Source organism: Primulina eburnea, chromosome 14 (assembly GCF_022965805.1).
Source record: "Primulina eburnea isolate SZY01 chromosome 14, ASM2296580v1, whole genome shotgun sequence".
Classification (NCBI taxonomy): domain Eukaryota; kingdom Viridiplantae; phylum Streptophyta; class Magnoliopsida; order Lamiales; family Gesneriaceae; genus Primulina; species Primulina eburnea.
The window spans coordinates 2,217,474-2,237,361 of record NC_133114.1 but is presented as its reverse complement, the minus strand read 5'-3'; the positions used below and the strand labels follow the sequence as shown (position 1 = coordinate 2,237,361).

At 36.1% G+C, this 19,888-nt stretch overlaps 2 protein-coding genes across 14 annotated transcripts in view; both read right to left on the bottom strand.

Annotated features, from left to right (window-relative positions):
* LOC140811774 (large ribosomal subunit protein eL8y-like) overlaps positions 1-19,888 on the bottom strand; it is a 67,112-nt gene that overhangs the window by 29,649 nt on the left and 17,575 nt on the right. The gene's annotated exons all lie outside the window — the stretch shown is intronic.
* Positions 7,571-12,054, bottom strand: LOC140812908 (uncharacterized). 13 transcript variants are annotated; one of them, XR_012113780.1, is made up of 5 exons: positions 11,976-12,054; positions 11,754-11,869; positions 8,464-8,611; positions 8,113-8,196; positions 7,571-8,044 (listed from the first exon to the last, which is right to left on the bottom strand). XR_012113780.1 is itself a non-coding variant. In XM_073171287.1 (5 exons), exons 1-4 carry the CDS (start codon positions 12,044-12,046, stop codon positions 8,149-8,151), a joined length of 330 nt encoding a protein of 109 aa, XP_073027388.1. In that variant the 5' UTR covers positions 12,047-12,054; the 3' UTR covers positions 7,571-8,044; positions 8,113-8,148. The 13 variants fall into 13 exon arrangements, 6 of the variants coding, with proteins under 6 accessions (XP_073027388.1, XP_073027390.1, XP_073027387.1 ...); XM_073171287.1 differs by having other exon boundaries at positions 8,517-8,611; XM_073171289.1 differs by lacking the exon at positions 8,464-8,611 and adding an exon at positions 8,330-8,404.

Below are 19,888 nucleotides of genomic sequence, written 5' to 3'. Positions count from 1 at the left end.
TAAATAGAATATTTTTTTGCTTTCAAGGGAACGCTGTAACACTCAAAAGTGTCCCAGATATTATCAAACTTTTTTTTTTCAAAAACTTAAAAGTGTTGTATGTTGATATTATCGGACCATGATGCGAAACTCTTCCAATATCAATATTTTCCTCGTGAAAATTCCCTATCCTTTTTATGTTTATCAATGTGCTTATCCTTTCCTCCAACAGCCTCTTTCTCTTTATTCATCTTATTTTAAATTGTTGATCATATTTTAAGTATTCGTGACGGGTTCAATTATTTATGCATGTACTCCATATTTAATTTTCGTATTGAAAATTTCTAAATGAGAAAAAATTTCAATTACTTTAATCTCCAAGTTTCCATATTTATATTTGTCATGACTAAAAGAGTTCAATTATATACATATTATACGAAAAAATAAATATTTGTAACAATATCATTGATTTAAAAAGATAGTTAAGAATATAAAAAATAATAATTTGCTTGGTTTAAAATTGTTCACCAATTTAAATTAACGTCTTGTGGCACACATACACATTATACACACACACACATATATATAAGTTAAATAATATGTATGTGAACTTTTAGATATTACACTAAATAATAAGTTTTTTTGTGAGACGGGTCAATACTATTCATACAAATCCATGAGAGGTCTGAAGGGAAATATATTTTTCTTATTTAATTGATACAATTTCTTATCTTAAATGATTTCCATAATATTATCTTTTCCTTGTAGATTTGATTGAGTATAATATTTAATTATGGTTTTGCCTTTCTAGATAGTTAAGATTTTATTGTGATATAATATCTTTCTTTAATCTAATTTCATTATTGATAAGATTATGTGGAATATTGGGTTTTATCTTTCTAGATATTATCTTTGTGATAAATATCTTCAAGATATAATATTTATGATAATGATTTACATGATATGGTATTATTGATTTGTTTCTAATAGAATTCTTGTTTACCATATCTTATAGATTTCTTTATGGAAGATAACTTTTAGGAGAGATGAAAGCTATATAGAAGAGGTGATCAACGTGAGGTGAGAGTGGGTGAATAGAGAGAAGATTGTAGAGAGAGAGACTAAGAGAAATTCATAGAGTTTTAGTGGAGGAGTTTTTCGTGGAAAGTTTTCGTGAAGATTTTTCACGTGAGAAGATTTTCGTGGGAGTTCTTCGTGGTGGTCTTTTCTCTCGGTCAAATATTCACTCACATGTGCACGCTCAGAATTTCAGAGAAAACTTTATTCAAGAGACGTTGCTGTTTTGAAGAGTGCTGGTTTACGTGTTGCCCTGAATGTTGCCAACTTCTACAGACAACATCCGTAACGATGTTGGCTGAAGATTGTGTTTAGCTGCTTGTGTTTTTAGGGATCTCGTTTTTGCTTTCTTATTCATGTTTTAATATTGTTGGTTGTTTTTAGAAAGCTTTATTTTCTCAACTTGTTGAGGAAATTGATTTTTGGTACATTCACTAGTGATAGGTTTTTGTGTAAACATTGTGGTTTTCTAGTGATTAATTTTTGCCATAAGGCACCGCACAAGTATTTATACTTGTGCATATTTAGTCTCGTCCATCGATTTATTTCAAGTGAATTTGTGTCATAAAAGTTAAGTTTCCGCTGCATGTAGATGTTGTCCGGGATGTTGTAACATCTGGCACAACACCTAATTCTGATAAAACACAAATTTACTGTTTTACATCATATTCTGATCTTTTGATTATTGATTGATATCTGTCGGACGAAATAAATCCTAACAAGTGGTATCAGAGCCTACTCTTGATATACTAAGTGCTGATTCTGGTTTTTGTCTTGTTTGACAGAAATATCTAATGGAATCCTCCTTGTCTGCACTGTTGACAGAAAATCGCTGGTTGCAGGTGAATCCTTTAGGTGTTGCCCTAGGTGTTGCCACACCTGGCCGCAACATCTGCAAAAATTCAGTATGTTTGAAATCCACAACTTCTGGAAATTTGAGTGGAGATGATGAATCAGAAGCTGATGATGAAGAAATCACTCTTGAGAGTGTGCAAGAACTTTATGAAGAACTGTTTGAAGATTGGACCAAAAGAAACAAGCTTAATGCAAATCTCATGAAAGAAAATGCCGAACTGAAATTGGTGGTGAAGGAGAACACTGATCTAAAAGCTGTGGTTGCTAAACTTGAAGTAATCTTGAGCAAAAAGGACTTAGAACTTGGTAAGACCAAAGAAGAGCTTCAAAAGGCAACTGAAACTTTATCCAAGTTCAACTCAAGCACATCCAAGCTTGATTCCATACTCTTGATGGGAAGGGATGACAAGAAAGGTTTAGGTTTCAAAGATAATGTGTTTGAAATAGGTGAATGTTCAAAATCTACTGTGTTTGTGAAAGGAAAAACTGAAACATTCACATCATCTCAAACTACATCTTCAACCAAAAACTCTCCACGAAAAGGACAACATACTACACATGTTCCTAAGAGAAGAAAACGAAGGTACGTATGTCATTACTATTTTAAACCTGGTCATATCAGGCCCTACTGCTTTAAACTCATGGATGACTGCATGAACCAAAATTCGAGTCGGATGTTGCCCCGAATGTTGCACAACATTTCCCGCAACACCTCCCACCATCGACCTACAGTAAGAAAAATTTGGGTACCAAAGGTAAAAACTCACTGTAAAGTTGTCTATACTTCGTTGAAAACTAATATTGCAGGTCATTGGTACTTTGATAGTGGAAGCTCAAGCCACATGACGGGATTACGAGAATATCTCACCGATTATGTTGAGCAAAAATGTGGTAGAGTGACATATGGAGGGGGAGCTAAAGGAAAAATTGTTGGAAAGGGTACTTTGAATGTTGAAGGACTACCAAAACTCTACAATGTGCTTCATGTTGAAAGATTAAATTCAAATTTGATAAGCATAAGCCAATTGTGTGATGATAATTTGCATGTCAAGTTTGATAAACATACTTGTGAAGTTTTTGATGAAACTAACTTGTGCATTATGACAAGTACAAGGTCTTCGGACAATTTTTACCAAATAGGTGAAGAACTTTCATGCAAACATGCAGAAGTTAGTGAACTCGACCTATGGCATCAAAAACTTGGACATGCTAGTTTCAAAACCCTGAAGAATTTGAGTAAGTACGATGATGTACGAGGTATGCCTAACCTATCATTTAGTACACCATATGTTTGTGGAGACTGTCAAAAGGGTAAGAAAACTCGCGTGTCTCATCACATGTTGCCCCACTTTGGGACAACACGTTGCCTCAAATTGCTACACATGAATCTTACGGGTCCCGTGGAAGTGGAAAGTTTTGGAGGTAAGAAGTATTCCTTTGTTTGTGTTGATGATTTCTCACAGTTTTCATGGATAAGTTTTATTAGGGAGAAATCAGACACTTTCAATGTGTTTAAAAAATTGGTCACAAGGATTACAAACATTCATAAATTGAAGGTGAGAAAGATAAGGACTGATCATGGTAAGGAATTTGAAAACTCCTCATTCTCATCTTTTTGTGACAAAAAAGGTATTTCACATGAATTTTATGCTCCAAAGACACCACAACAAAATAGGATAGCCGAACGTAAGAATAGAACACTTCAAGAAATGGCAAGAGTGATGTTGAATTCAAAGTGTATTTCAAAGCATTTTTGGGCAGAAGCCCTTAACACCGCTTGCCACATTTCAAATAGGGTGTATTTGAGAAGTGGTTCGACTATGACATCGTATGAGATAATTATGGGAAAGAAGCCCTAACCTTAAATATTTTCATGTTTTTGGTTGTGTGTGCTATGTTTTGAATGACAGGAATCAACTTGCAAAATTTGACTCAAAGAGTGATAAGTGTTTGTTTTTAGGATATGCCACTAATAGTCGAGCTTTACCGCATGTTTAATTTACGAACTAGGACTATTATGGAATCCATTAATGTTGGTTTTGATGACTGTGCAAATTTGAAAAAGAAAACAGCTGCAAATAATGTGGAAGACCTACTGGAAATTCCAATCATACTGGAAAATGCAGATGTTGCTCCAGATGTTGCAACACCTAGCACAACACTTGACGCAGTCACTGAAGCTGAGGACGAAACGAATAACAATGATGACGCAGTAGATGATGGACATAATATTCCAAGTAAAATTCAGAAAAACCATCCATCATCTCAAATAATTGGAAGTATACATGAAGGTGTCCAAACTCGAAAGAAAGAAAAGTGGATTACCGAAAGATGGCTGGACTTATTTGCATGAGCTCCTTATACTCACAGCAAGCACCACATGTTTGGTATGACATATTGAGTAATATCTAATGGAAATTGGCTTCAAACGAGGTGAGGTAGACAAAACTCTTTTTATTCAAAAAGTCCAAAGGTGAGATTCTTATTTTTCAAGTATGTGTTGTTGATATAATCTTTGGTTCCTCTTCTCAAAAGCATGCTAATGATTTGTTGAGTGCATGTCATCTACTTTTGAATTGAGCATGGTTGGTAAGTTGAGTTATTTTATGGATGAATCAAATGATAGAAGACTATGGGCTTAAGAGTGAAACCTTAATTGTGTACTGTGATAATTCGAGTGCAATTGATATTTCAAAAATCCAGTGCAACACTCTCGAACTAAACACATTGACATTAGACATCACTTTATTCGAGATCTAGTAGAGAAAGGATTGATTCGAATTGAATTTGTTGGTACAAATAACCAATTGGATGACATATTCACAAATGCATTAGACTTTGAGAGATTCTCCAACCTTAGGAGATCTCTAAGCATGTGTTCTGTCTGATCATTCATAGATGTTGTCTCAGATGTTACAACATATCGGACAACATCTTACATGCATATGCATTTTTAGGCATTAGACATTCTGCATTTTCATGCATACTGTTTTATGATGTGTTTTTACAATGTTGCATAATCTTCTGGTGCACTTACAATTTCTTGTTCTATTTAATCTTAACACACTTGGTTATGCTTAACAATCTGATTAAATCACAAAGTAGTTGAAGGATGATCATGTACTCCATGACTTTGTCTCATACGAAAAGTGACTTGAAAAGATAGAATAAAAAGACAAATCGATTATGCATATTGATCTGTATCAGAAGAAAAGATGGGAAAAAGCTACCTAAAAGAGTCCAATGAAGACTGTGCTTTTAGTGTGGGAGCTACCTCTTCTGAATTTCATACAGAAAGTAAAATAGAAGAAATTGGAAATAGCTACCTAGAAGAGTCCTAAAGAAGACCGTTCTTCTAGTGTGGGAGCTACCACTTCTATGATCATAAAGTTGTTAAATCACCAAGTGTGAAGAAAAATAAAAATTGTTTTCTGAAATTGTGCGTGTTGTCAGAAGATGTTGCCAACATTTGTGCCAACACTTCATTTGTGAACATATCTCATATTTGTTTTCATGTTTCTAATTCTGTTACATTCTGTTTTAGGCATAAATAGATCATGCATAAACATGTCATTGTGAATATTGTTGTGTCATGAGGACATGAGTATTTCGACAAAGAAAATTCGATGAAAATCCAGATTTTACGAAAAATTGAATATTTGTGATCTTTGATGGTTCAGTGGTGTTAAAATCGATGTGGGTTTCAATTCTGGAAATTTTTTTTGAAATGATTTTTGACGCAATTATCTCAGTAATTTTGGATAGTGATTACATGCTAAAGTTGATATTGTCTCCTATGAGAACTTAGCTTCTGACTATCGTCTGGATATAGAGGTAGATGTCCATTCTAGACAAAAAGGGGGAGAAGATGCGACTCAAACTCAAGGGACTGTCAATTGAAATGATCAAATGATAACATCTATCTGATTCCCTCGCTTGATTTCATTTTTTATTTTGCTTTTCCTGATGTGTTTCTGTTTTAATGAACTGTTAATGATTTTTGCAGGTGTTGTCTCAGGTGTTGCCAACACCACGAACAACATCCGTACTAACTTCATTTTATTCAGGGGGAGAAAAATTCTAATATTAAGGGGGAGTTAACTGGAGATTAATTGAGAAATTGAGTTTGATTTGATTTTGTCTAGAAAGGCAAAAAGGGGGAGATTGAAGGGAAATATATTTTTCTTATTTAATTGATACAATTTCTTATCTTAAATGATTTCCCTAATATTATCTTTTCCTTGTAGATTTGATTGAGTATAATATTTAATTATGGTTTTGCCTTTCTAGATAGTTAAGATTTTATTGTGATATAATATCTTTCTTTAATCTAATTTCATTATTGATAAGATTATGTGGAATATTGGGTTTTATCTTTCTAGATATTATCTTTGTGATAAATATCTTCAAGATATAATATTTATGATAATGATTTACATGATATGGTATTATTGATTTGTTTCTAATAGAATTCTTGTTTACCATATCTTATAGATTTCTTTATGGAAGATAACTTTTAGGAGAGATGAAAGCTATATAGAAGAGGTGATCAACGTGAGGTGAGAGTGGGTGAATAGAGAGAAGATTGTAGAGAGAGAGACTAAGAGAAATTCATAGAGTTTTAGTGGAGGAGTTTTTCGTGGAAAGTTTTCGTGAAGAGTTTTCACGTGAGAAGATTTTCGTGGGAGTTCTTCGTGGTGGTCTTTTCTCTCGGTCAAATATTCACTCACATGTGCACGCTCAGAATTTCAGAGAAAACTTTATTCAAGAGACGTTGCTGTTTTGAAGAGTGCTGGTTTACGTGTTGCCCTGAATGTTGCCAACTTCTACAGACAACATCCGTAACGATGTTGGCTGAAGATTGTGTTTAGCTGTTTGTGGTTTTAGGGATCTCGTTTTTGCTTTCTTATTCATGTTTTAATATTGTTGGTTGTTTTTAGAAAGCTTTATTTTCTCAACTTTTTGAGGAAATTGATTTTTGGTACAATCACTAGTGATAGGTTTTTGTGTAAACATTGTGGTTTTCTAGTGATTAATTTTTGCCATAAGGCACCGCACAAGTATTTATACTTGTGCATATTTAGTCTCGTCCATCGATTTATTTCAAGTGAATTTGTGTTATAAAAGTTAAGTTTCCGCTGCATGTAGATGTTGTCCGGGATGTTGTAACATCTGGCACAACACCTAATTCTGATAAAACACAAATTTACTGTTTTACATCATATTCTGATCTTTTGATTATTGATTGATATCTGTCGGACGAAATAAATCCTAACAAGGTCAACACTGTCTATATTTGCAATAATAAGTAATAATTTTTTACATAAAAAGTAGTACTTTTTTATGGGTGACTCATATAACAGATTCGCCTCAAAAAATTGATTTGTGAGACCATCTTACAAAAGTTTTTTGTGTATATTAAAATATAAAAAATCACAAAATATTTTTATAATAATTTTAAACTTAGATGTCATATAATCATTTAAAAATTCAAAAAAAACATAGAAAGAAAAGAAATTGTTGATAAAATAAAGTGTCTTTTAGGCAACTATAAAAAAGAAATTGTTGATAAAATAAAGTGTCTTTTAGGCAACTATAAAATAAACCTATGATTTCATTCGGTTAGTATATGATGCTCTCGTATTATATAATAACTAGGCATGGGCACCTCAATTCTTGAGGTGTTCTACCCAGGTTTATAGTATAACATATGAATATTTATATTTTTTTTTCAGAGTAACTAATTAGGAAAAAGATTGAATAAATGAGGCAAATCCATTTCAAACAAGAATCGTAGTTATTAAAAACCAAAAAAGACTAAGACTTATGGCCTAGCGAGACTCGGCCCTTGCATTCTGATACAAGCTAAGGCGCGGCCCTTCCATGAAGGGCTCACCTCGAACATGAAGGATGAAGCATGACCCTTAAATATATGGTGTGCTAAATCGAAAATGAACTGCTAGATAAACGTAACATAGTTCATGTTATGTTGCAGAGGAAGCATTGATTTATTTTTTTTAGTAGTTTACATGTATATCACATTCTCTTCAAATTTCCATATTCATGTGTATCTTCAATTTGTCTGATTCACTTCAACGTATCGCACCAAGCTTTGACATTTCGCACCAAAACCCTGTCGTCCGTGCGTCTTAGAATGCATTGTGCTTTAAATAAGACATCAACCACTTTTATGCATTTTACCTGAAGTTCACATCATTGCCTAATTATCAATTGGTCCTACAAACTTCCGTTCTTCACGCTGTTGCTTTTCAGTTTCTCCTGTAACTGCAAGACCAAAACTAAATTCTCTTCATCAAAATCTACTAATCATGTGTGCGTCGGATAACTGTCTTGTTCGGCAAGAAAAAATATTTAAGACGCGAAAGGAACACGATCAAGACATGCTAAGGTAATTTACCTGCTGGAGGACTTTCTTTTGATGGCGGTATCCCGGTGATTTTATTTTTTAAAAAGAGCAGTCCTTCGTTGATAACTACATTTGGAAGCCAAAATAATCTTTTAGTAACAATGACAAATTATTCAAATAATCACCTTGTCAGTGCCATATATGCAGTCACAATACGTAAACATTGATGCAAAATTACTCTGGCTTTGCCCGCCGACATAAAGATGGTAATCGTGGTAATCCGCACCAACATAAAAAGGGACATATTTCGTCGGAGTCCAAGGGAAGTCGTACCTAAATGATTGTCAAAAAATATTATTCACAATGGAATTGCTATCACTTCTTGTTAACAATTTGACTTGAATAAAATGTGTTTAGGGACAAAGAAGGTAGAAGAAACATGTTGCATATCCGTGAGCAAATGCAACAAATATCAAAATTAGTATCATCTCGAATACATGGATAGATGTTATTTTCTTCATTGAAACACAAGCTTTGCTCCTCGTACATGTATTTTATTTACAAATGTAAAATTTGCTACAATCAGAGCCATTACTACTGATTAATTATCACATTATATAAACTAAACTATGTTCAAACTACAGTATTTAACCGTCAAACATTTTTGGATTCTGCACACGTTATTTGAGAGTAATGGTTTGACAGCTTAAATATGGGAAGTTTAAGTTTTCAGGATCTAAAATCAAAATCAGATGGCAGAAAACTTTTAAGCATAGACAACCGCTGCAAACTAAGTCATCCATGTTATACGTGATAAAAAAAATAGAAAAGATGTAAGAAAAGAGTATCTAACATGAAACTGGAGAGGTACCGCGATACATAAGACACACAATTTAAGACCAAGTTTAATGGACTCTTGTCATCAAAATGCATTTCCTGCCGTTTTGTTATCTTCAGATTTATGTTGATGGCGATATTAGTTCATGCATGTGGAAGACATGTTCAAAATTGTAGCTAGATCTCTATACATTTTTCAACATGTAGCTATATCTCTATACATTTTAGTTAGTGGATGATTGTAAATTCCTTTTTTGACTATATTTTAGCCAATGTAACTCTTCATTTACTATGCATAAATACTTGTCGAAGTAAGCTAGCTCATTTACAGTATTAAACAAAATCCAAATAGTCTTTTAACTGCTTCCAAAAACAGTCTACGATAAGCACATTCCAAAGTACCAACATCAGATTATGAAGTAAAGCTGAACTAATTTCACTTTTTTGCTAGGCTTACACCAGTTTCACTTTTTTATTATTTCAAGTAAATGTCCTCTGTCCATTACATCTACAGTTCCATTTCCACCTTCTCCAACATAATTAATTGATTTATGGCTTTCCTTGGTGCACTTTCAAAGGTAAGATCATGACATTATAGCCTAAATAAAAAATAATGATTGCATGATTTTGGAAGCGGCATGCCTTTTTCCCGAAGTTTTACTTTTAAATCATTAAAAATACACACTGCTTGCATTGCTTTATTTGTCACTATCTTCCTAGGAGTACTTAATGTCAATTTACGTACAATAAAGGTTGCCATGCTGATCCACTTACATATTCACACATCTGTTGGTCCCACGTGCGGAATTTGAGATAATAAAACCCGAAAATAAAGAATAAACTGGACACCGAGATTTACGTGGAAAACCCCTAAAAATTATTAGGGTAAAAACCACGGGCAAGATGAAAAGAATTTCCACTATAATATTTCTCACTGTGTTTCCAAAGAACACACACTCTCTTAATACAGGAGAACAAAACACCTCACAAATATTATAGAACTAAGCACTCAAATGCTTATAAGATGAGAGAAAACTCGAAGAATGGATGATTTCAGAATGAAGAGGGGAGCTCTATTTATAGAGCCTTCTGTCAGTGTGAAGACGCGTTAAAAACGCGTCTTCTGAAAACAAAACGAAATTTCCTTCTGCATCACCCACGTTTTTTTTCGTTTTTTTAATTGGTCCCCCTCAACTTAAATGATTGCCGACAACATCAATCACTGATATAAAATTTTCACACATAAAAATAACCATTTGTTGAAAATTAGGGAATAATATAACGAGTTTTTTTTATACTCACTGAGCATTCAAAGTTCAACCTGCACATAATCTTTTCATGTGATCTGATAGAAAATCGGTAATCAGTGGATCCATTATAAACCACAGTGCATCGAAATACTCGCACGACATAGTGGCACAAGATGATGCACAAAAATACACATGACTTGCTACCGTAAAATGTCTGGTGTCTTAATGAATAAAAAGTAGAATAAAACTGGAATACAGGGGAATTACGAAGCAAGTTGGAGTAGCCACAAACCAAACAACCCATTGATATAGCTGTGGGTTTGCCAAAACATGTGTCTTGGTTTTGAGTCAAGGCAAATGTGTGTGTGTGTTCTTTTACAAAAATGGTGGAGTAGTTAAGCTTAAAACTTATCAAATGATTCTGTTGGCAAAGCAATTACTCAATTAAGAAAAAGGGTAAGAGCAGAGCACCAAACAAGAAAAGGAATACCAAACATTAAGTGCAGAGAGAGAGAGGAAAAACCCTTTTTAATCCTTTTCCTCGTGCACAAATTTAATGCACTATTATTGAACTCAGCCGCCTATTCCACAAGCCACAAGCCCGTTCATTTTCCAGTGCATAATGCAAATACAGAAAAGTAAACAAATCTCAAAGAATGCGTAAATAGAACTGTTTAGCCATCATTTGATCAAATTATTAGAAGAAAGTAGATAAAAACAACACTTAATCAAGCAAAACCCCAAAGGTTTCACGCTAAAGCATGAGCATCAAGCATGCAAAGTGCCTTACCCACATCAGCTTTGCAGGGCACATCATAAACATTTTCAATGAAAAAACAAACCTATCACATGTTGGAACTACTTAATAATTAAGAACAAAATTTTCAGTGTATAATTTAAAGATGTCAATGTGATATAGTTTCTTACAAAAAAAAAATGCGGTCAAATACCATGAGCTTACACTTCTTTCTTAAATTCTAAACAGTGAGAAGCGTTTTACCAGACAAATTTGAGCAGCACAACTCAAGGAAAAATCCTGCTGAACACGGAAAAATTTCTAGTGTCAACTAACACTCCTAAGTCCTAAGCCTTGTTTAGTTCAACACTTCAACTTGAGCTACCATCACGTTTTAGCCTTAAACCCATCACCCATCTCTTATATGTACAGAGATACAAATCGAATTCATTAGTATGAGCATATGCAAATATGTAAATTAATCAAACATGTAAATCACTCAACAAAACGAAAACAAGAGAAATAACTAACTCAGCAAAAACAAATAACCTCAAGAAGTCGGAAACTTCAAACAAAATCAAAAAATGAACATACGCAAAAATGTAAAAAAAATAGAAAAAAGCAGAACAAAAACAAGTGGGGAAAAACTTACACAGTAGAAGCTTTCCTACGACAAGAAGGGGGAACACCGGTTTGTGAACGAAAGAGCTGCAAGAATATGGAAGTAGAGAACAGAGCAAGCAAACACTATTTTCCGCCCTTTGTTCGCTGCCGTGGTGGAGAGCAAAGATCAGAAACTCCAAACAAAAGCAAGACAAGAGCAAACCGGAGAGAAGAAACCAAAAACTTCGAACAAAAGTTCACAAGAGCAAACCAGATAAGCGAAGAACGAAGGAGACACTCATTGTTGCCCACTGTTTTCTGTCGCCGTGGAGAGGAGCCCATCACACGTGTTGTGTAATGGCCGAGATTTTGATTCTGTTAATCTGAGATTATTGATTATGAACTGATGTGATTATAATCGGGCCATTCCGAGATTAGATTTTGGCAAAGCATAGGGAATTATACAAATTTGGATCGAAGGGTTGGCGCCCGGGCGGAAGTCTTTGACCGCCCGAGCGCCATTGCTTCATGCATGAGGGCAGAAAGTTTTGCGCCCGGGCGGAAATTTTTATCCGCCCGAGCGCGATTGAATAGAGTGCAAAGGCCGAGAGTTCCGCACCCGGGCGGAACTTTATGTCCCCGAAGCGCGAGACGTGTTGCTTGAAGAATCATGCCACGGTTTTTATTCATGCATGGGTTTTATATATATATATATATATATATATATATATATACGTTACCTTCTTTCTTCATAAGTGAAAGGAAAAAGAAAGAGGAAACAGAGAAAGGAACCGAGAAAGAATTGAAGAATTCTTACGCCTTTAGATTTCGATCCCTCCGTCTGATTTTAAATCCGACTGCAGTACTGTTTTCCTATCGACGCAGGCTACAACTGGACGTAAGTTTTGTTAGGTTTTGATATGTTCCGAAATTATGGTATTGTTGGAATCGGATATGATTCATATATAGTGTTCTTGACATATTAGACATCGTAGAATCGAAGTCAGATTGAGAAATAGATTGATTATGGAATTGTTATGAGTTTTCAGAGTGTATCGATTGTTATCAGACAGATTTGGATTATTGATTAATTACAGATTGTATTGGATATTGGTTATGGATAATATCTGTTGAGATTGTATTGACCGGGATATCGGGATTGTGCGGTTATGCCGTTGATTTGAATTAAATCCAGATTAATCAGATTGGTATTGATTTGAGCAGTATATTGAAATGGTACTATTGATATTGTCATTGCCAGATTGAGGGTTGACAGACTTTGAATTCCAGACAGGAACGACATCATAATTGCAATATAAAGAAAGATATAAATAAATGTTGATTCGAGATTGCACAACTCGAGTTAGATTTGACTTGAGTTTCACAAAATCACATACTGACCGATTCTTGCATTTGATATTTGCAATGCTTGATATTGATATGCTTACTCTATTGATTTATAACAAAGCATGTTTTAGAGTTGGGCAGATCTGCCTAGTCTTTGGCAGAACCGCCATGGCAGAACCGCCAAGTCACTAGACTTTTGGATATATATCGATAGACTGAGGAGAAGACCGACTCCTATTGCAGATATTCGATATAGACAACCAAAGTCTGGGACTAAGAATGTACCACCATCTAGCTGGGATAAAGTAGATGGGAGAACGTTGCGTTCTTAGTCAAATCGGGATCCCTAGATTAGGATGAGTCGAGTCAGAGTCTAGGAGTCACAGAGTGTGATTCAGAGTTTGTATTGATACATGTTTTTCAGATTTGATACATGTTATTGATATGTGTTTCATGCTTTTATATATGTTTTTATATGACTGCTTGTTTACATTATTTATACTGGGATTTTATTCTCACCGGAGTTATCCGGCTGTTGTCGTGTTTGTATGTGTGCATGGCAACAGGTGGGACAGGATCGGGGTCGAGGAGATAAATAAAGATCGTGATTAGAGTGGAGACTACGGACTTGATTAGAGATAGGGTTTGGACGCTTGATATTTAGTTGTTAAACCTTAGTTTGAATGATTGTATATAGTACAAGACTTGTACTTTAATACTGACATGTACATTAGAATGTATTCCATTACGTTCCGCATTCAAAATTGTATTTTAAAAAAGAAAAAAATTAGACCATGTTTATGATAATTTCTTAAGTTGTCCCAATGATGATTAAGAATATGATTAGCGTCCGGGTCCCCACATGTTGTGTCCGCGTTCTGTGCTGTGCTGTGTTGTGGTGGAAGAGAGAGGCCATGACGCGTGTATGTTTTTAACCAGCAACCATACAAAAACTCGTTCTGTGCTGTGTTGTGGTGGAAGAGAGAGGCCATGACGCGTGTATGTTTTTAACCGGGAACCGTACCAAAATAGGCCCATTTCAAATTATTCATGCTTTCCTATATGTAGATAGATAGATATAGTATAGATATAATTTTTTGATTTTTTTAAAAAAGATAATTTGTTTTTAAAATTTTGATAAGATAATTTTTCACTAATTTAAATATAATACTTTTTGTTTTTTAAAAAGAGAATCTGTTTTTCGTTTTTTAGGAAAGTTCAGGAAGATTGGGTCCAAGTAGAAGCCATCAATGTTCCATAAAAAACGGTTTAATCGCAGTTGCTGCTCCCAAGAAAGGCGTGAAGCTTCCTCCTGCTGCCAAGAAAAAGGCCGAGAATTTCGAGAAACGTCCTAAGAAATTTGGAATAGGAGGAGCTTTACCACCGAAGAAGGATCTTCATAGATACGTGAAATGGCCTCTAGTGGTGCGGATTCAACGGAAGAAGATGATTTTGAAGCAGCGATTGAAGGTTCCGTCGCCGATTCATCAGTTCTCCAAGACCCTAGACAAGAACTTGGGTTTGTTGCCCTTATCTAAATCTTTTCGTTTTACAGTATATATTTTTTAGTTTTGTTACGGAAAGGGGGCAGCGATGTAAAGTTCTTTCTTTTTTGTTGGTCTCACGTGCGGAATTTGAGATAATAAAACTCGAAAATAAAGAATAAACTGGACACCGAGATTTACGTGGAAAACCCTTAAAAATTATTAGGGTAAAAACCACGGGCAAGATGAAAAGAATTCCACTATAATATTTTGTGGTGTACAACTCACTCACTGTGTTTCCAAAGAGAACACACACTCTCTTAATACAGGAGAACAAAACACCTCACAAATATTATATAACTAAGCACTCAAATGCTTATAAGATGAGAGAAAATTCGAAGAAGGGATGATTTGAAATGAAGCTCTATTTATAGAACTTCCTGTCAGTGTGAAAACAAAAAAACGTGTTCCGTCTGAACGCATCCTACCGCGTATAAAACGAGTTCCATTCGTCTGCAATTCAAATTAATGCACCACAGGAAATGCATTAAATGCATTTCCTATTTGTTGTCGACATTTCTCCCACTTGGAGATTTGATTGAGAATCAAACACATCTCCACACATCCTTTCAACCTTGCCTTTCCCTGCTGCTTACGTTTCTGCTAGGCCACTTGAGAATTTATACCACTCAAACTTATCAGTGTTCACTGGCTTGGTCAGAAAATCAGCTATGTTATCCTTCGTATGGATCTTCTGCATATCCACGCTTCCTTCTTCTACTACTTCCCGCACAAAGTGAAATTGTACTCCAATGTGTTTCGTCCTGGAATGAAAGGCCGGATTCCTTGCAATGTGCAAGGCACTCTGACTGTCACAAAACAAAGAAACATTCTCTTGTTTGTGTCCGATCTCCTCCAATAACCTTTTAATCCATATGGCCTCCTTGCAAGCTTGAGTAGCTGCTATCTATTTTGCCTCCATTGTAGATAACGCCACAAATGTTTGCAGTTTTGAAACACATCTGACTGCTCCTCCTGCAAGCGTAAACCCATAACAAGTAGTAGATTTCCTTTTATCAGGATCACCTGCATGATCTGAATCGACATAGCCACTGAGTGTAAAATCTGATCCTCCATAACATAATGCAGCATTTGAGGTACCCTTAATGTATCTAAGGATCCTCTTAACAGTTCTCAAATGCTCTCTTCCAGGATTCGCCATATACCGACTAACTGCTCCCACTGCTTGAGCAATGTCCGGTCTTGTACAGATCATGGCGAACATCAAACTTCCCAATGCTGATGCATATGGTACTCGAGACATCTCCATCCTCTCTGCTTCACTTCTAGGACATATCTCGGAGGATAACTTGAAGTTAACAGGAAGAGGGGTCGAAATTGGCTTACTGTCTTGCATTTTGAAGCGTTGCAAGATTTTCTTCAAATAATTTCTCTGTAAAAGCCAAATCTTTCTGTTACTTATATCTCGGTGAACTTGCATCCCTAGAATCTTGTTTGCTGGTTTCAAGTCCTTCATATCAAATTCCCTAGCCAACTGTGCCTTCAATCCTTGGACCTGATCTTTGTTGGGGCCTGCTACCAACATGTCGTCCATATACAACAGCAAAATGATATAATCATCACCAGACCTCTTGAAATACGTACAGGGGTCTGCACTCAGTCTGTTGTATCCAGGCTCATGATATAGGAATCAAATCTCTTGTACCAACACCTTGGCGTCTGTTTGAGACCATACAGAGATTTCTTCAACCTGCAAACCAAGTTCTCTTTGCCTATTTCTGCAAAACCTTCTGGCTGGAGCATATAGATTTCTTCTTCAAGATCTCCATGAAAAAATGCCGTTTTCACATCTAGCTGTTCTAGATGTAGGTCAAACACCGCACATAATGCCAACACCACTCTGACTGTTGTAAGCCGAATCATAGGGGAAAATATCTCATTGAAGTCAATGTCTTCTTTCTGAGCATACCTTTTTACCACTAATTTAGCACGATACCGCTTCACTTGGTTATTGTCATCTCGCTTGATCTTATAGACCCATCTGTTATCAATGGATTTCCTCCCTCGTGGTAATGTAACAAGATCCCAAGTTTTATTCCTGTCTAATGCCTCCAACTCTTCTTGCATTGCTATCATCCAAAGGGATACATCCGAGCTTTGAGTAGCCTCGTGGAAACTAGATGGCTCACCATCCTCTGATAATAGACAATATGCAATGTTGATTTCAGTGACATAATCTGAAAGCCAACCTGGAGGTCTTCTGTCTCGAGTTGACTGCCTCACATTGGAAACCTCAGACTCAACATGCTCTTGTTCTTCGTGCTCTGGTACTGCTTCACAAGAAACCTGACATTCGTCCGTCTTATTTTTCACCTGAAATATAGTAGTTTCTGAATTCAATGTGCCTTTGTCTCCCTTTACTTTATCTTCCTCGAAGATAACATCCCTGTTGATGACAAGCTTGTGAACAGTAGGATCCCACGAGCGAAACCCCTTTACTCCATCAGCATAACCCAAGAAGATACATTTTTGGATTTCGAATCCAACTTTGATCTTTCTTACTCATTGTACAGAACGTACACCAAACTTCCAAATGTATGCAAATGAGAATAATCTATCGGCTTCCCGATCCACATCTCCATCGAAGTCTTCAGATCAATCGCCACTGAAGGAGAAATATTGATAATATAACAAGCGGTTTTGACTGCTTCCGCCAAAAATGATTTTTCTAGACCCGCAGTCCTCAACATAGCTCTTGTTCTGTCCAACAAGGTCCTGTTCATCCGGTCCCCCATTCCATTCTGTTGAGGTGTGTAAGCCGTCGTGAACTGTCTCTTGATGCCCTCGTGTTGACAAAATGCATCAAACTCGTCACTGGTATATTCTTCTCCATTGTCAGTCCTCAGATACTTGATTTTCTTTTCAGAATCAAGTTCAACCTGCGCTTTGAAATCTTTGAAGATCTGGAAAACATCTGATTTCTTCTTGATTGGATACACCCAACGTCTCCTAGAGAAATCATCAATGAACGAGACAAAGTATCTCACTCCTCCTAGGGATACAACCGGTGCTTGCAAAACATCCGAATGAATCAGCTCCAATATGCTTTTGCTCCTGGCAGTATAAGTGCCAAACTTTAATCTGTGTTGTTTACTGGTAACACAATGCTCACAAAAGGGTAGTGACACTTTTGTAAGTCCCGGCAGCAGCTTCCGTTCTGAGAGAATTTTCAACCCTCGTTCTGACATATGCCCGAGCTTTCTATGCCATAACACTGTTAATTCTTCTCCTGAACCAATTGATGCAACAGCTAGCTCCGCCTCTTTGTGTGTTTCTCCCAAAAGTACATACAGATTTGCAGCAACCTTTTCCGCCTTCATAACCACAAGCGCGCCTTTCACAATTTTCATGATCCCGTTCTCGATACGAGTTTTGCACCCGATGTCATCCAATTGCCCCAAGGACAAAAGATTTTTCATCAGTCCTTTCACATGTCGTACCTCATGTATGGTACGAATGGTGCCATCAAACATTTTAATTTTGATAGTACCAACCCAAGCGATTTCCAAGACATAGTCATTTCCCATGAATACAGATCCTCCTGAGACTGGTTCATAATGATCAAACCATTCTCTCCGAGATGTTATGTGCCACGTCGCTCCCGAATCCATAATCCATGTATCACAAAATTTGTGTCTGCCTTCTGCAACAGTTGCTGCTTCGCTGAATAATATTTCACCACTGCCTGAAATACTGGCCACATTTCCTGAGAGCTTTTATCGATACTCAAAATATTTTTTCGACTTCAGGCCACATTGCCTGAAATACCGGCCACATTGCCTCAAAATATTTTTTCGACTTCAGGCCTGAAATACTGGCCACATTGCCTGAAATACCAACCCAAGCAGCAACAGTTGCTGCTTCGCTGAATAATATTACACTCTTTCTTGAAGTGCCCTTTACCGCCACATTTAAAGCAGTAAATATTTTTCTTCTTACTTCTCGACTTTGATCTACCTCGTCTTTGGCTCCCACTGGAGTCAAGGTCCATAAATATTCTTCTTATCATCGGCAAAACCTCTGACTGCTTCGAAGTTACCAACCTATCTTCCTTATTCTTGCGCCGGCTTTCTTCTCCAAGAACCGCAGTTAAGACATCGTCGAATCTTAGAAAGCCCATAAGAATATCATTGGTAATGTTGATGATAAGTTGATCATATGAATCTTGTAGACTTTGAAGTAGAAGCTCCGCACGTTTATTTTCCCCTATTTTATGCCCCATGGAAGTGAGTTGGGCAAATAGAGTATTTAGTGTGTTGATATGGTCGGTCATCGATGAAGATTCCGCCATCCGAAGAGTATAAAGCCTTCTCTTTAGGAAAATCATGTTGTGTAGCGACTTGACCTCGTACATCTTTTTCAGAGTATCCCAGATAACTTTGGCTGTTTTTATCCCATAGATACTTGACAAAACTTCGTCAGCTATAGCCAAGTGTAAATTGGCAACATCATTATCATTCATCTCGTTCCACTTTCCATCATCTGTAATCTCCACCGGTCTATCTCCAATAGCCGCCAATCAATTTTCATTTCTTAAAACTGCTTGTATCTTTATTTTCCACAGCATAAAATTGCTTCCATTGAACTTTGCTATTTCGTACCTTCCCGCCATTATGCCTAAACAATTTTAGTAGACCGGACAAAATAATCCCGCCTTAAATAAAAATCTCAAAAACTCTTTTCTGATGTGGAAGATCAGTCTAGGCTGCAACCACAGAGCATACTCAGAATTTTAAATAATTTTAAACCAAGGCTATGATACCACTTGTTGGTCCCACGTGCGGAATTTGAGATAATAAAACCCGAAAATAAAAATAAACTGGACACCGAGATTTACGTGGAAAACCCCTATAAATTATTAGGATAAAAACCACGGGCAAGATGAAAATAATTCCACTATAATATTTTGTGGTGTACAACTCACTCACTGTGTTTCCAAAGAGAACACACACTCTCTTAATACAGGAGAACAAAACACCTCACAAATATTATATAACTAAGCACTCAAATACTTATAAGATGAGAGAAAACTCGAAGAAGGGATGATTTGAAATGAAGAAATGAAGCTCTATTTATAGAACTTCCTGTCAGTGTGAAAACGCGTTAAAAACGTGTTCCGTCTGAACGCATCCTACCGCGTATAAAACGAGTTCCTTTCGTCTGCAATTCAAATTAATGCACCACAGGAAATGCATTTAAATGCATTAAATGCATTTCCTATTTGTTGTCGACATTTTTTGTGTTGATCTTCAATTGATCCGAATCTAGTCGG

Excerpts from the sequence above, each read along its gene's own strand:
- LOC140812908 (XM_073171285.1), bottom strand. The coding sequence starts at position 12,046 with ATGGGCTCCTCTCCACGGCGACAGAAAACAGTGGGCAACAATGAGTGT. Across the intron at positions 11,870-11,975 it reads CTTCGTTCTTCGCTTATCTG|CGAACAAAGGGCGGAAAATA; the intron begins GTTTGCTCTTGT and ends CCACCACGGCAG. Across the intron at positions 8,612-11,753 it reads CGTAGGAAAGCTTCTACTGT|GTACGACTTCCCTTGGACTC; the intron begins GTAAGTTTTTCC and ends ACAATCATTTAG.